We start from the raw sequence: 13,863 nt of genomic DNA, 5'->3' as shown, positions 1-13,863 counted from the left end.
GGAAGAAAAGCCATAAGGCACTGTGCGTGTTCAGCGGACCTTCAGAACAAAAGCGGAATGTGACGGTTTTGTGATCGTGATCCATGGACTCAAGGACGTAGAACAAAGCAAGAACAAATACACGTGTGTGTGAGCATTTTAGGAAGATACAAATATATCTGCGCACTGACCTACTGGGTTTCACTACTTGGGAACTTGTCTCCGGTTTCCATGGTAACGCTCATGACCTTCACCCTTCTCCATGTATCTTTTGCAATATGGCTTGCACACTCAAGACCACCATCTGTGATTACTTTACCTATCAAAGGACCGTCTTTGTGGGCACTGAAATAACGATTACGTCTGTCCGCACACCCACTAGTACTGGTTCAGTCAGAAACAGCCTCATCGTGGTTGTTATAATCAAGACGCGTGTTCAGAGCAGAATCTTTGTTTCAAGCTGGATTTCTGTGGACGTGCTTTGGACTTGAGGCTCCAAAGGTACGGTGGGTCGGTCACAGGTTACTGTGGAAATTAGATGCTTAATCCTAGTCCATGTTTCAAAAGGAGCCACATAAAAGCAGGCATTTCAAATTTAGCTGCTACAAGGCAGTATACCAGATGATGAAATTTATGTTAACAATGTAAAGACTGAACTACAAAATAATTGCCAGCTGTCATATTTGCTACATCTGACATTTAATTAGTGTGCAATTTCCTTTTGTTTGCATTACTTTTTAATGATAATGTATTAGTCTCAATAACTGACAAAAACTCATGTATCAAAAAGGATTCACTTCGCTATGATAAGGTTAAAATGTGCAGTGTCGCTGAGTAACACTTTACTGAGCAACACCTTATAAGTCACCTTCCTTTGCAGAAGTGGTAGCTGGACAGATAAAGCAATGTCAGCAGGAGATTATTATCACCGATCGTCACCGAGTAGTTATTAGCGAGAAAAAAATTTCACTGCTCTGATGGTTTAGAAAAGCCTTGCGACATTCAGCATTAGCGATGGGTCTGTTTATGTGTCTTCACGTGCAATTTCTTCTTTAAATGTCAGCTAAACCTGTGGACATGTTAGCGCTTCAAACTCAGGGCCATGTTGGTAAAGATGAGCAGGTTGGGTTGCGTGTTATTGCAGCAGATGGAACAGAAGAAGCAAAAAATAATTACAAATCCTCCTGTTTTTAATTTGCAAACGTAAAAAAAAAAAATGAATCAAGTGCACAACTGCAATATGTAGGTGTGCAACTGGTGTCCACCTGATCTGAGTGGCATCAGAGATTCCACATTACTCGAGCTCAGTTTCCTGTGAAACCGACACAAAGACTGCATTCAGTTTGCACATCGAGCTAACGCTATCCTCGCTCTGTGCCTGAAACAATCAGCAGATGTTCATTTCAAATGCTCCTTTGTAATCTTCTCCCAAACAGAATATTTAGGTTCCCCTTGGGTGAAATCATCAAACCGAACAGTAAAACGCAATTTTATGGCTTTCAAACTGCGCCAGCTATTTATTTACATATCTCCGCGCTAGCTCTTAATAGTCATGTCAAGCAGTTTGTAAGAAGGGAACAGCATTAATAATGCTCAGGACCAAAGCTTATCTGTTGCTTGCGATGAGACAATGTGCCCCCCTAAAAGGCAAACAAGCGATCTTCTTTGTGGTGAAATTACTGATTATATCCTCACAACCCTTTAAGTAAGCGTGTGCCCTGCAACGTCCACTGACTTTCAGAATCTAATGTTCAAACATAGAAGTGTTATTGGTGTGGGGGAAAGATGCTATATATTTATTCTTACGGACATCACACTGGAATTTCTTGTCATTTTTTCATTTAAAAGCCTCTTAGGGAAAAAAAATCAGTTATTTCCACTTCAATTTTCCACAAAAAAACAAAGATGATTAGAGCACTACTTTATTCTCACTTGCTAACAAATCGTCCCTGAAAAAAAAAAGCCCTGGCAACTTTCAGAGCTCTCCTAAAAATTGCTCTTGTGGATGGATTTCCTTTGCCAGCTAAGTTTCAAGAGAAGATGCACACAAGTCTGAGTTTAGGTTTGAGGGATACGGTCCAGCAGCGAGCGGGACGGAAACATGCCCTTACCTGAGGCTCAAGGTCAGTCGTTCATCTTTTGCCCTCAGAAGATCTCCAACTGAAAATGTGGCACTACCCAGGAAGCTGCTCTGTAAATACAGGACAAAGAAGAAAGAAGCCCGTAAATGAAGTATCAGGTAAAGAGTTAAACAATTAAAAAAAACAACCGAACTCCTCTTTTGGTCGCACCATAGAGGTGATAGCAACAAGCACAAGCCATTTGCCAAGTACAATTCTGAAACTTCTGAAAACAAGTTCCTTTTTTGTCTCCCTTTAATCCGCTTTCTTTCCTTTCTCTGCTCCGACAACATGTGTTTGCTGCAGGCACAGTATGAACACGGGGTGTCAGCACACGAGAACTGGGTCATGGAGAGAGAGGTAGGGGACGAGCCCATCGGTAACAAAGAGAGATGATCCACATTTCTAGGCTACGCGCACGTTCCCTCCTTCCTTAACAGGAATGGCCAGATACGTGCACGTCTACTCACACCTACAGTCCTGCACCTGCATGTGACACCTTCAACATGAAAACTTGTATAGGAAGGGGGGAGGGCTGCGACTGTGCCAAGGACACAGGCTGCTGCTCCTGCTGCTGCAGAAACCTCTAACATGTAGGTAATTAACAACAGGTACAAAGGTGATTCCCAGCATTTCATCATAATGAGGGAGACACTTTAATTAAAGTATCCGCACACAATCAAGATGCTTTCAGCCCTTTTTTTCTCCCAGAATTTTGCTGTTTATAAATCCTACATTTATACGCTACTGATGGCTCTTCCAAAACTAAAAATAGCAGCATGTAACAGTTTGTGTCTCGCTCCTGTCTGTTCTTACATATTGTTGTCAAAGGCTTTGCCCTGCCTCTGAAGATGAAGAAAGTGAAGTCAGTTTTTTTAAATGAATGCAAAAAAAAGTTTAAAATATACAACATCGTCTGCAGAATTAACTGGAAGAAAACCTGAAATATAATAATAACTGCTATACCAGAAACTATCTCTAGTCGATAGACGGCGGAGAGTAAAAGTGTCAAAAACAGCAGTTCCTCCAATGGCCACTTGAAGCTTCCTGTCACTTCTTAAAGTGCTTAAATTTAAAATGAACATCCTCACTGCATGGTAACTTCCCCTTTCATAACAACTTTCATGTGGGGGTGAAGACAAGACAAGAACTAACAGACTTAAAAACTCCTTTGTCCCACACGCCATCAAACTGTTTAACTCCTCTCTGGAGGGGAGAGGGAGGGGAAACAGGTGGACAAAGGAGGGGGGAACAACTAAGCTGTAGTGCCTCTTCACTTCACTGTGCAATACCTTTTGTGCAATACTTTTGTTAATAGTCAATGGTGCAATAGACCTCAATACTCGAAATGTGCAATTCACTTGTATTTTTATTTTTATTCCTATTTATTCTATTTATCCCCTTCGTATATTTTATTTATATATGTCTCTGTATTTATATATGTGTGTGTGTGTGTGTGTGTGTGTGTGTGTGTGTGTGTGTATATATATATATATATAATATTCTGTAACTCTGTAACTTTTGTTGGTGCTGTGCTTTTGGAAACCGAATTTCCCAGAGGAACCCACCCGAGGGATTAATAAAGTTTTATCTTATCTCTTATCTTATCTTAATTTATTTTTAAAAGTTACCAATTTGTTTACCAAATCATAACAACAGCTTCCTCAAGGCACATTATATTGTAAAGTAAAGACCCAAAAATAATACACAAAAAGAACTCATATGACCCCCATAAGCAAGTGGTTTGGCAACAGTGGAAAAGAAAATCTCCCTCTTAACAGGAAGAAATCTGGCAGAACCAGGCTCAGGGAGGATTGGCCATCAGATTGGTGGGGGAAGAGTACAGTCTAATAAATAGCAATAAGTAAGTTTATCCCTGAGTTTGGTGAGTGAAATTTCACTATTTTAGCTGTATAGTACGTTACTTAGCAACAATTAGACTGTATTTCTGTGCAATGTGTCCATACTGTCTATGAATACTACTTGCTAACAAAGCCTACTATTGACAAACACTACTATCTATTAGCGTCATAAACCATTGAGTGACATCATGGTGGATACATCCATCTTTTATATAGTTTATGATCTATCCGTCCATCAGTCCTGTTTTTAGATGCCCCCGGGTGAGAGGTTGTATATAGATCTACGGTCTACAGGGCTATCACAGTCACACTCCATTTTACACCTATAACCAATTTAGAATCACCAATTAGGCCAAACATGCACGTCTTTGGACTGTGGAAGGAAGCTGGAGTGCCCACAGACAACTCATCCAGGCATAAGGAGAACATCCAAACTCCACTTAGAAAGGCCCCAGCTGGACGCTACTGTTTGTGATTGAAAGCAGAGGTGGAGAGTAAAACACCACACAGTTTTACACTCCACCTACAAAGAAAAGGTCACAAACAATGCTCTGTCAGCCTGTGGAAATGGGACATTTAAGTCATGACTGGAGTCGCAGCTGATATATGAGAAGCAAAGCTTAATGTTTGAGTTAACACAATTTATAGCACTTCTTTGGTCTTTTAGCTACACTTTCACTTCTAATCATTTTTCCTAACATTGCACTGCTTTTTCTCTCCCTCCCTTTTTGGGTCTCTGCAGTTTCCTATATCAGATTTAAAAAAAAAAAAAAAAAAAAGGGCATCCTGTCTAGTGACCTTTTCTCTCAATCATTTCCTCCCCGGCATTTTCCTGCTACCCCATGCAAATCCCCATATTCTTAAGGCAACACACTGCCCCAGACACATTCTTCTGCCCTATCCAGTCGCAAGATGGAAAACAAATGAATGCAAACACAGTAGAGAAAGGGGAACATACCAAAACACAAGGTCAGTGCAATGCTTAAAAACAACCCCAATCTCCTGGACACACAAACGCGAGCATCGCATTCAGTTACAAGTTTATGCAGCATAGTGGTGTGTTCTTATGAATTAAACAGAGCTAGGATCCCCAGCAGGCGCAGCTTAACATGCACAATGTCATATTCTTCAGCACTGACGGATTTTAGCCAATCCCAGTTTGCCCTGATAACCCAGAGCACAAGGCACAGAAGGCCATTACACACCGTGGAGGAATATTATATTCCCCCATAGCCATTACTCGCAAGTCGGTACAAAATGTCTGGCAAATCCATTCCTTAGAATCTTTTTATGGCCCCTCACGATGAAGGCTTTAAAAGTAATGAAGCTCTGGAGACTGGTGTTCTTACTCAAAATCAAAGTAGCTATACCACTGAAAATGAGAGAAAGATGAGGGCAAGAGGAGGAGTAGAGTGAGAAAAGAAGACAAATGATGCTCTTCCAGGATCATGGAGGATTGATTATGACGGTCTACCTCTGTTCCCATCCTGCATGCTCTGGCTCTGTCTTCTTTCTATCAGTCTTTTCACCTGCTCTTACTCATTCCCTTGGCTAGCTCTAATAGTGGCGCCAGTTGGGGAGGTAAAAGAAAAACTTTTGACGTATGGTCTCTGTCGCCAGTTTTTGAAAAAAAAAAAGAAAAGAAAGGAAAGAGTCAGGTTTAAGTAACAAAATAGAGCTCTCAAAAGCACACAAGATCAATCATGTACGAAAAATGAAAGGAGCACGCAGAGCTGACGGACTGCGGGTCTGCACAGCATCCCGAGCACTTGTCTGCGGACCCTTGAAGGCCACAGTGTCTGCTCATCACTTGACAGAGGTAAACGGCCCAACTCAAGCTGTAGATCTATTGATTTTTCTCCATGCCCTGGGTGACAGGGTGACAGAGTGACACACACACACACATACACAGGCACCCAGTAAGACTCTCTCAATCATTCCTTCTCTCCCTGTCTGTCTCTCCCTCACGCACACACTCACCAGCTGCAGAGAATACCTGGAGGAGAGGGCATTCATTCACATGCCACACCAACAAGTGACATTTTAGATAAATGGCAGCAGTGACAGTTTGGCACAATACTACGCATCAGGAGTATTATTAACATTTGTGATTATGAACAGATCTGCACCACGGAGGTCAGTAATGTTTACATGGACGCGCTGCTCCCTCACTACAAAGTGGGCTCTGCAAATCGGCCTAATTAAGTCATTAGAGATGTCACGACACGCACTTTATCGTGGCATGCAAATATGTGCACTCAGACGCGAATTACAGCTACAGCAAGTTAAAATTGACAAGGAGTGTGAGGGTACACAGCAAATACATGCAGCACATAAACACACGCACGCACACGATGAAGTCCACTTACAGTTGTGTTTGACAGAATCCTTGCAGCAGCACACCAAGTTAGACAGTGAAAGGAGAGCTATAGAAGTGAGGAGAGTCTGACAGAAAAACAGAGGCTGAAATAAAGAAGAGGGGAAAAAAGTGATGTTATGTCTTCCTTCTTCCTCTTAATGAGCTCCAGGATGGTCCTCTTACATATCTCCCTCCAGTCCCTTCGTTAGAGTAACTCCATGGATGCGTTGTATTCACTCTTTAAAGAGCAGCAGGCACACTGGCTGACACAAACATGTAAACCGTGACATACACACACGCACACACATATTGACATGCACACTGCAGCCGCCGCTGTGTCTCAGAACTGGCTAGAGTGAGCTACTGCCGCTACTGCTGTTGCTGCTGTGCCCTGCTTGGTAAGCGAGACCAGCGAGAGAGAGAGAGAGAAAAAGAGAGGTGGAGGAGGGAGTGACAGGAGGGGAGGGAGGCAGAGAGTCGACACATACAAACAGAGAGGGGGATGAAGGAGGAGGAGGGTGGAACAGAGAAGAGGAAGAGGCAGAAAGGAAGGAAGACTGACAATTAATGGGTAGAAAACCAAGATAGCAGCACAGAAAAGGGGAGAGAGATATAGAGTAATATAGGGGGAAATATCTAGTGAGAGAGAGGGAGGAAGAGGGAGCGCACAGACACAGACTTGTGTGTCACACTTCGGTTGCAGCCTGTGACTCAGATGGCCAACAGGAAAAGAGACACTTGTTATGGCTGCTTGAATTAACACGAATTCCGACCACACGGTGGAAGGTACGCGTGTAGGTGTGTGTTTACATACAGATAAACACTTCAAAACGAACCCTGGCGTGCTCGAGGATCACACGAGAGGACTCTCTCTAAATTTTTTACTCAAATATTTACCGACACGTGCAGCTGCCGCTGAGAGAGAAAGGGGGGGGGGTATGCATTGATAGAAACATCAATGCATTTAGAAGCTCAGAGACAATGGTGAACAACAACACGCGACACCGAGCTCAGGCTCTAACCAGCATCTGAGCTTGAAACGGAGATTAAGCGGGGTTTAAATTTCCCACGCTGACACAGGGATTAGTAATTCTGGAACAAAAGGCGATCCTCCACACTGGCCCTTATCACCCACGGCAGGTAGACAAGCCAACACAATAAGACACGCACGCATACTGAAACACTTCATGCACACACTCACCCACCCACCCACCAAAACACCTGTTATTTTTTAGTACACATCGCTTGGTGCAAATGCAGCGAACACCGGAGGCCATGGCGATTAGGAATTAACCTTTTAACTGGCCGGGTGTGAAATAAGGAAATGCTGGGCAGAAACACTGGATTTTAAAAAGTCTCTCTGCCTTTAAAGCCATGAGGATTGATGACCCGTGATGGCAAGTGGAAACCAGAGACTGATGCATGGACTCATACCTGCCAAAAGATTATCCGAGATCCTTCCCAGACTGCTAACAAACTGCTTACTCTGACTCTGCAAAAAGAATTTATGCACACAAGAGCTCCTGCCAAATCCATTTGCGCATTTCTAGCTGGTTGCTATTTTTTTTTTGTCAGTGATTACTGATGTCTTTTGTGGCCTTTCTTCAGTGTATTCCCATTTTAAATTACAGCACAGAATAGGAATTAGTTTGAATCTCAGAGAACCAGAGGCGGTTTTGGGGGGTAACTGCATGCATGGAGAATCCTATATCCAAAGCTTGTTCAAAATATGTCTCAAGCAAACGGCAACGGAGCGTGTTTAATGCCGTACTTTGAAGCTTGAAATGTTTGACATATTGCGGATCATAACTGTGAGTTCCTGGAAAGCACGCTGAGAGTAGCGGGGATTTGACTCGCAAGCTACCTACAGCACTGCAGTTAAAATATTTGAAGCTCTTGGCAGTGAAATGAAAAATGAAAAGCCTAAAGAAAAAGTGCTCCTTTATTTACGCTAATTTTAATCACTTTTACCCCCCAACCAGCACATTAAACACACGTTCAGTGACCTTGCATAATTCTGGAGGCAGTCAATGTGTTAGCCTGGGCAAAGACGATAGAGCAAATGCCACTGGCAGCTGAAGTCTTCGAACAGACGGCAACGAGGGATCTCAAGCAAGCAGTCACCCCAAAGCCGGATGAGCACAGACAAAAGCACTGGGTTGTGTTTTCCCCGGGTGTTCTCATTCTTAGCTGTCTACAATCGACATTGTCCTTGCATTCTTCCCCGACCTATTCTTTCATAGTGTCTACCTTGACCTCATTCCTCTTCTTTTGATCTGCCCCCTCACACACACTTTTTTTTACCCCTGCCATCTCTTTCTTTATTGCAATACTTCTACACAGAAAGACAACTATTCTGCACCAACGCCGCTCATGTACTGGTTTGAATTAAAGCTTTTGGCACTGATTAAGGTGACATATTTAGAAGTTCATTTTTTATTTTGAGAAGAATCCCTCCATCCCCTAAAATAGCTTATGACTGACTCTACAATTTTACCTTCTTTATTACCCACAGATTTATTGATATGACAATTAATCACCGCCTCTAGCAGCCTGCCTACCATTCACCTTGAGCCCACTCTGCACAAACACTATAAAAAACAAAAAAACTGGATACTTACAGTGCACTGACCAAGGAGGAGACAGGATTGCAGATGGTTGCCTAGAAGTCAATAAATCTCCTTTTATATGAGGCCTGTGCTATCTCGCAACTAATCATGTGTTGATAACGTCAGAGGAAACCTATCTCCAGTTTAGAGCTCTGACAAGTTTTCTGCCTCATGGTGCAAAATCAGCTCTGAGGTAACCTGTGTGGATGGAGAGTGGTGTCTGGCACAGGGTGCTGCGATTCCTTTAGGTTCTGAAGGTTGAGGGTTGGGTCCTTCACAGCTTGTCCTGGCACATCCAGTGAACGCTTAATTAGATGGGAATCTGGATGGTATGAGGCATTAGGGTGTGCCATTCCCACGGAGAAGGTGTTTGGTTTTCAGCAATTGTGGATATTAAGTGTGAAAGTAATGCACACATTGATGGCAGGCACCCAGTGTTTCCCACAGGAACACTGCATTCTAATGAGATGGTCAATAGTATTAACTTTACATGTGAGTGGTTTAAAGTAATGACTGCTCTGTTTAGCATACAGAGTGGAAACATCCACTGGCTTTGCATTTAGATTAGGCAATTCTTTTATATTTTATTTATATCTGTAATTTATATTTCATATTGTGATTTTTTTATCTGTATCATGATTTTACTGGAAAGCACTTTGGTGTACTTCGGTCTTTAAAATGTGCTATATAAATAAATTTTGATTGATTGATTGATGTGGATGTTTTAAAATTTGGTTTTCGTCAGCGGGGGTCTTATGTGCAGCGATGGTAGAAAGTACGTACAATTGCAAAACCTCAATTCTTTTCTTTTTCACTCATTCTGTTGTTATGTTAGGTTTGCTGCTGCGCTTGGATCATTGTCCTGTTGCATGACCCAGTTTCAGCCAGGTGTTAGCTGTCGGACAGATGGCTCCACATTTGATTCTTGAATACTTTGCTATACAGAAGAGTTCATGGGCGACTGAATGACTCCAAGGGCAAAGTCCTTTCCACCAACTATTTCCACGTTGGGAGGCATTTAGTGAGATGTCAGATAGACTGACATCCCCCTTGAAGGTTTTCTACTTGACAATGATCTTTGCCATTATAGAGCGATGGACATCAGATTGTTTGGAAATGGCCTGACTGTAAAACCTCTCCCAGGTTGATGGGAAGCAACAATTATTTCTCTAGGATCATTGCTAATGTCTTTCCTTTTTGGTACATCTGAATGCTCCAAACTAACAAACTGCCCAAATTTGTGCTTTTAGAAGAAATGATCAGTTAATCAATTGGATCTTTTTGGTTTTTTGTTATATAAACAAAATCACAGTGTAATATGTCATGCTTTGCAGTTCACTTGAAGTTGTATTTACCTTTAGTTTCAAACATCCAAAGGACCTGGTATTTTTATTATGTCCTGATATGTATACAACCTTAAAACCTTTACAATCAGGTCTATCTTATTTAAGCCTTTATTTAATGCATTTTGATGTAATGGCCTCAAACGATGCAGTTGATACAGTTATTACATGATTTTTAATGGTCTGGCCGGTATAGGAATATTACAGCAGGCTCCTTTCTGTGTACTTCTTGTTTTGTTACTTACGCTAGTCCTAAGGCGTTGCGTGCGTGCTCTAAGAAGTGTTCAGCAGACTTATCTGGATTAAATATTGCTGATTTGTTCTTTGATAGAAAACACTTTTATGTGTTCCTCTAGGGGTTTTTTTTCCTCACAATTATGTGCCTTATTAATATTTTTTTACTATTTATGACTGCTTTATGAATAACTTCTGAAAATCTGTCAAAGGCATCAAATGCACCTACTGTAACACAAGCCTGCCTTGTTGTGCAAACATGAAAATGAAACAGGAGAGATGAATGCCTTCTGGGTTTGGCTTTGATAAAAGAAAGCAAAACTTTAATCCTTGTTAACTATAGTTGTATAGATTATTGAGTGGAAAATTGTGGAAGTGGGCTTTTAATTGGCATAGCTTTCCATGACTTCACTCCTGTGCTTCCATAATTCACTGATAATTCTTATCTATCTCCAGAGTCAGATGATTGTAAATTGCCATTATAGCACAGGCTTAAGGAAAGTCAATTCTTAAACAAAATCATTTAGTGTACTACAAGCACACATTACCACGCGTGGTGATTAAGAACTGAATCAATATCTTAATATCTGAGCATTATTAAAATTGAAGTTTTAGCCATACACTTATGTCAGTACTAAATGCATTTGTTAGTTTAATTAGCCAAATGTTTGAGGGGCACAGATCACTGTGCTGAAATGGGCTGCAATGACAAACAAACTCAATCATTATCTCAGCCTATTATGCAGGCTTTGATAGTGTGGCACAGAATATCAAGTATCTATATTTTAGAAGGCTAGAGCTTCCCCAATGAATGATTTTACCACTCTCACATGTGCTCTTTGTGCTGGATCTATATTTGCAGTATACCAGAACAGAACACATGTGAGAGTTGCTTTTCGATCAGATTCCTGTGTTATACCAGTGACATTTCAACAAAAATCACACGTTACATCTCAACACTGTCACCTGAAGAAGTGAGAAGTAAATAAAGCTTTCTGTCAGAACATGTATTTCCAGAATAATACACATGTTTAATATAATGACAGCAATTCTCATAAGCATTTAAAATGAGATACTTCCTGCTTTTCTTAAACCTAAAGAATCCAGCAAGGCATTTTTGCACTTTGACGAGCACTCAAAGGAAGCTCGTCTTTTCAACCTGAGAGGTAAATACTCACAAGTCGGCTGCTGCGAGACAGTGGTTTCCTCCAAGGGAAGCTCCCTTTAGCATTCTGTCTCCTGCGGTTTCTGTAATACACGGCGATCTATAGAGCCTTGTATGATAAATACTACACAGCAGCGGACAGCTTAATATCTCTCTTCCTCACAAAACAGTTTAAGCTTCCCGAGAGTCTGTGATTCTCCGTAACAAAAGCAACACACACTCAACATTCATACCTGCTCACACATTCTTCAACTTGTCAATGCTTGCCTCCAAACATGAATCCCTTCGTGATGCTCTAGCTCTAGCGTTTCACTTCTCCCTGCCTCTCTTTCTGCTCCTTCTTACTTCACTGGGTTCCTTTTAGTGTCCAGCCAAACTATCTGCTAACACGTTTCCCAGAAGCAGTGTTTTGGTGCTAAGCCTGCATGTGTTTCTGTACTAAACTGCAAATGCTGATTCCCATGTACAGCTGTTTCACTGGTAAAAGCTCCAGGTTGAAGAAAGAAAAAGAAAGAAACTGCATCATGCCCTTGGTACGCTGGAAGCATACCACCGGTGCTTTCCCCCCACGCTCTCGGCTTTGCTTCATAAACTTTAATAGCTAACCCCACTGCAGACTAGGTGATAAAAATCAAGGCTCCCTTCACTCACAGTCTGTAAACATGACTTGGTAGCAGGTCTACAGACTGTACTGCCTCATCCAAATCCCCATCCTTGGACTTAAGTACTACATTGAAATTACAGCACATCACGCCAGTCTCTTTTTGATCGGGTTACTTTTTAATACACTGCTTTTGGCTCTGTGAGCAGAGGCAGATCCATGTGATCAAACGGTTACAGCATGCAAATGTTAAATATCAGCTGCTTATTGCAAAGCTCTTATCTGCTAAAGCTGGTGGGTAAGAACTTCCTCTATTCTGACTCTGCAGTTCAAGCTGAGGCCCACAAATATAGCACAAGAAAATTTGCTTTGCAAGGTTCAGAAGGGACACGCTGTTATCTTTTTATCACACCCAAAACATCTTGCGATGCTACATATCACACTTGTCACTTTGCTGTCATCTTGGTGGAGGCATTAGTATGAAGCTTTCAGTACTCAATATCAAGAAAGCAGACAAACAATGACTATAATTTTGTGCACAATCCAGCATCCGGTTCCTTGCACTAATTTCGTTAGATCCCCGTGGTTAGAACACAGGGAATATCCTGCTTGCAATTTCTTGCCCTTACGTAACAGCAAGAAGCTGCTAGCTCACCCCGAGGCTACAGGCTGTGCCGGGTTCTCTCTCACATTGGCTTGCTTTTCTTTTTTTCTTCTTGCACAATCACTCACATGCTCAGACACACAATAATGGTGCTATAATATGCTAGCTCATGCCTGAAGTGGTTGATAGCTCACTTCTTTAGAGAGCAGAGCTATAGTGGCTGTGAAAGTAAACAGCTCGGATCAAACCAACTCTTAGCTCCCTTTGAAGAGTGGGAGACAATTACAGAGATCAATGGTGCAGCCCAGAGGTGGTTAACAGCCTAGACAGGCAGAAAGACAGAGATTGATGCCTCATAAGATCTAGAGAGTCTACTCCTCAATGACTTCACTATGCAGCCGAATCCGGGGCTCAGCGCATCCTCACTGTACATACATGTTTGAATAGTGAGGCTTACCCCGAGGCTACAGCATGCACTCTGTACCTGGGAGCGTTCATCCCTTAGCGAGTGTGATTCAAGCACAACTCAATGGATTAAACCGAAATGTGTTGCTTGTTGGAGCAGCTGTGTGGGTGGAAGGTTTTGTGTGCAAAACTTTTTAGAATAGACTGGTGGATTTCATATTAGTCTCCACGTTCACGGGATGCATGCAAAAATGATTCTTTTCCCTCATAAGCATGGAGCTGTGATTCTGAGTAAAATGCAGCTGAAATATATAAATTAAAAGGTTTATTTATTCAAATTATTAATCATCAAGGAAAATATGTTTGACTGTAAACCAAAGAAGTAAATTTCCTTTGACCAGATACCACTAAATGTAACATTTTACATTGTACAAAGTTACACAGAGAACTCACATGCAATCAAATGACTCAAAGTGTTTAGCAAAGCGTGTGATGTGCAGTATGCACCAATGTGCGGCTGTGCACGCAAGTGTGAAAGTTGCATATTGCACCTAAAAAGCTTTGACTGTAATGACTGTATTT

General features: G+C 41.7%; 1 protein-coding gene across 8 annotated transcripts in view; it reads right to left on the bottom strand.

Moving 5' to 3' along the window:
* inpp4b (inositol polyphosphate-4-phosphatase type II B) overlaps positions 1 to 13,863 on the bottom strand; it is a 177,832-nt gene that overhangs the window by 101,374 nt on the left and 62,595 nt on the right. For 4 of the 8 annotated variants that reach the window (XM_085276578.1, XM_085276577.1, XM_085276579.1 and 1 more), the window contains one exon: positions 2,091 to 2,170. In XM_085276578.1, the coding sequence (XP_085132704.1) occupies positions 2,091 to 2,170 (80 nt within the window). Of the gene's footprint in view, positions 1 to 2,090; positions 2,171 to 6,330; positions 6,949 to 8,941; positions 9,106 to 11,684; positions 11,880 to 13,863 lie in introns of those variants that run through there. The other 4 variants (XM_085276582.1, XM_085276583.1, XM_085276584.1 and 1 more) reach the window with 4 other exon arrangements.

Source organism: Mchenga conophoros, linkage group LG6 (genome assembly GCF_057382185.1).
Source record: "Mchenga conophoros isolate Kocher_MC1m ecotype Shallow Benthic linkage group LG6, M_conophoros_male_GT1.1, whole genome shotgun sequence".
Taxonomy (NCBI): domain Eukaryota; kingdom Metazoa; phylum Chordata; class Actinopteri; order Cichliformes; family Cichlidae; genus Mchenga; species Mchenga conophoros.
The sequence above is the reverse complement of the archived record's forward strand: the minus strand, read 5'-3'. Positions and strand labels throughout refer to the sequence as shown.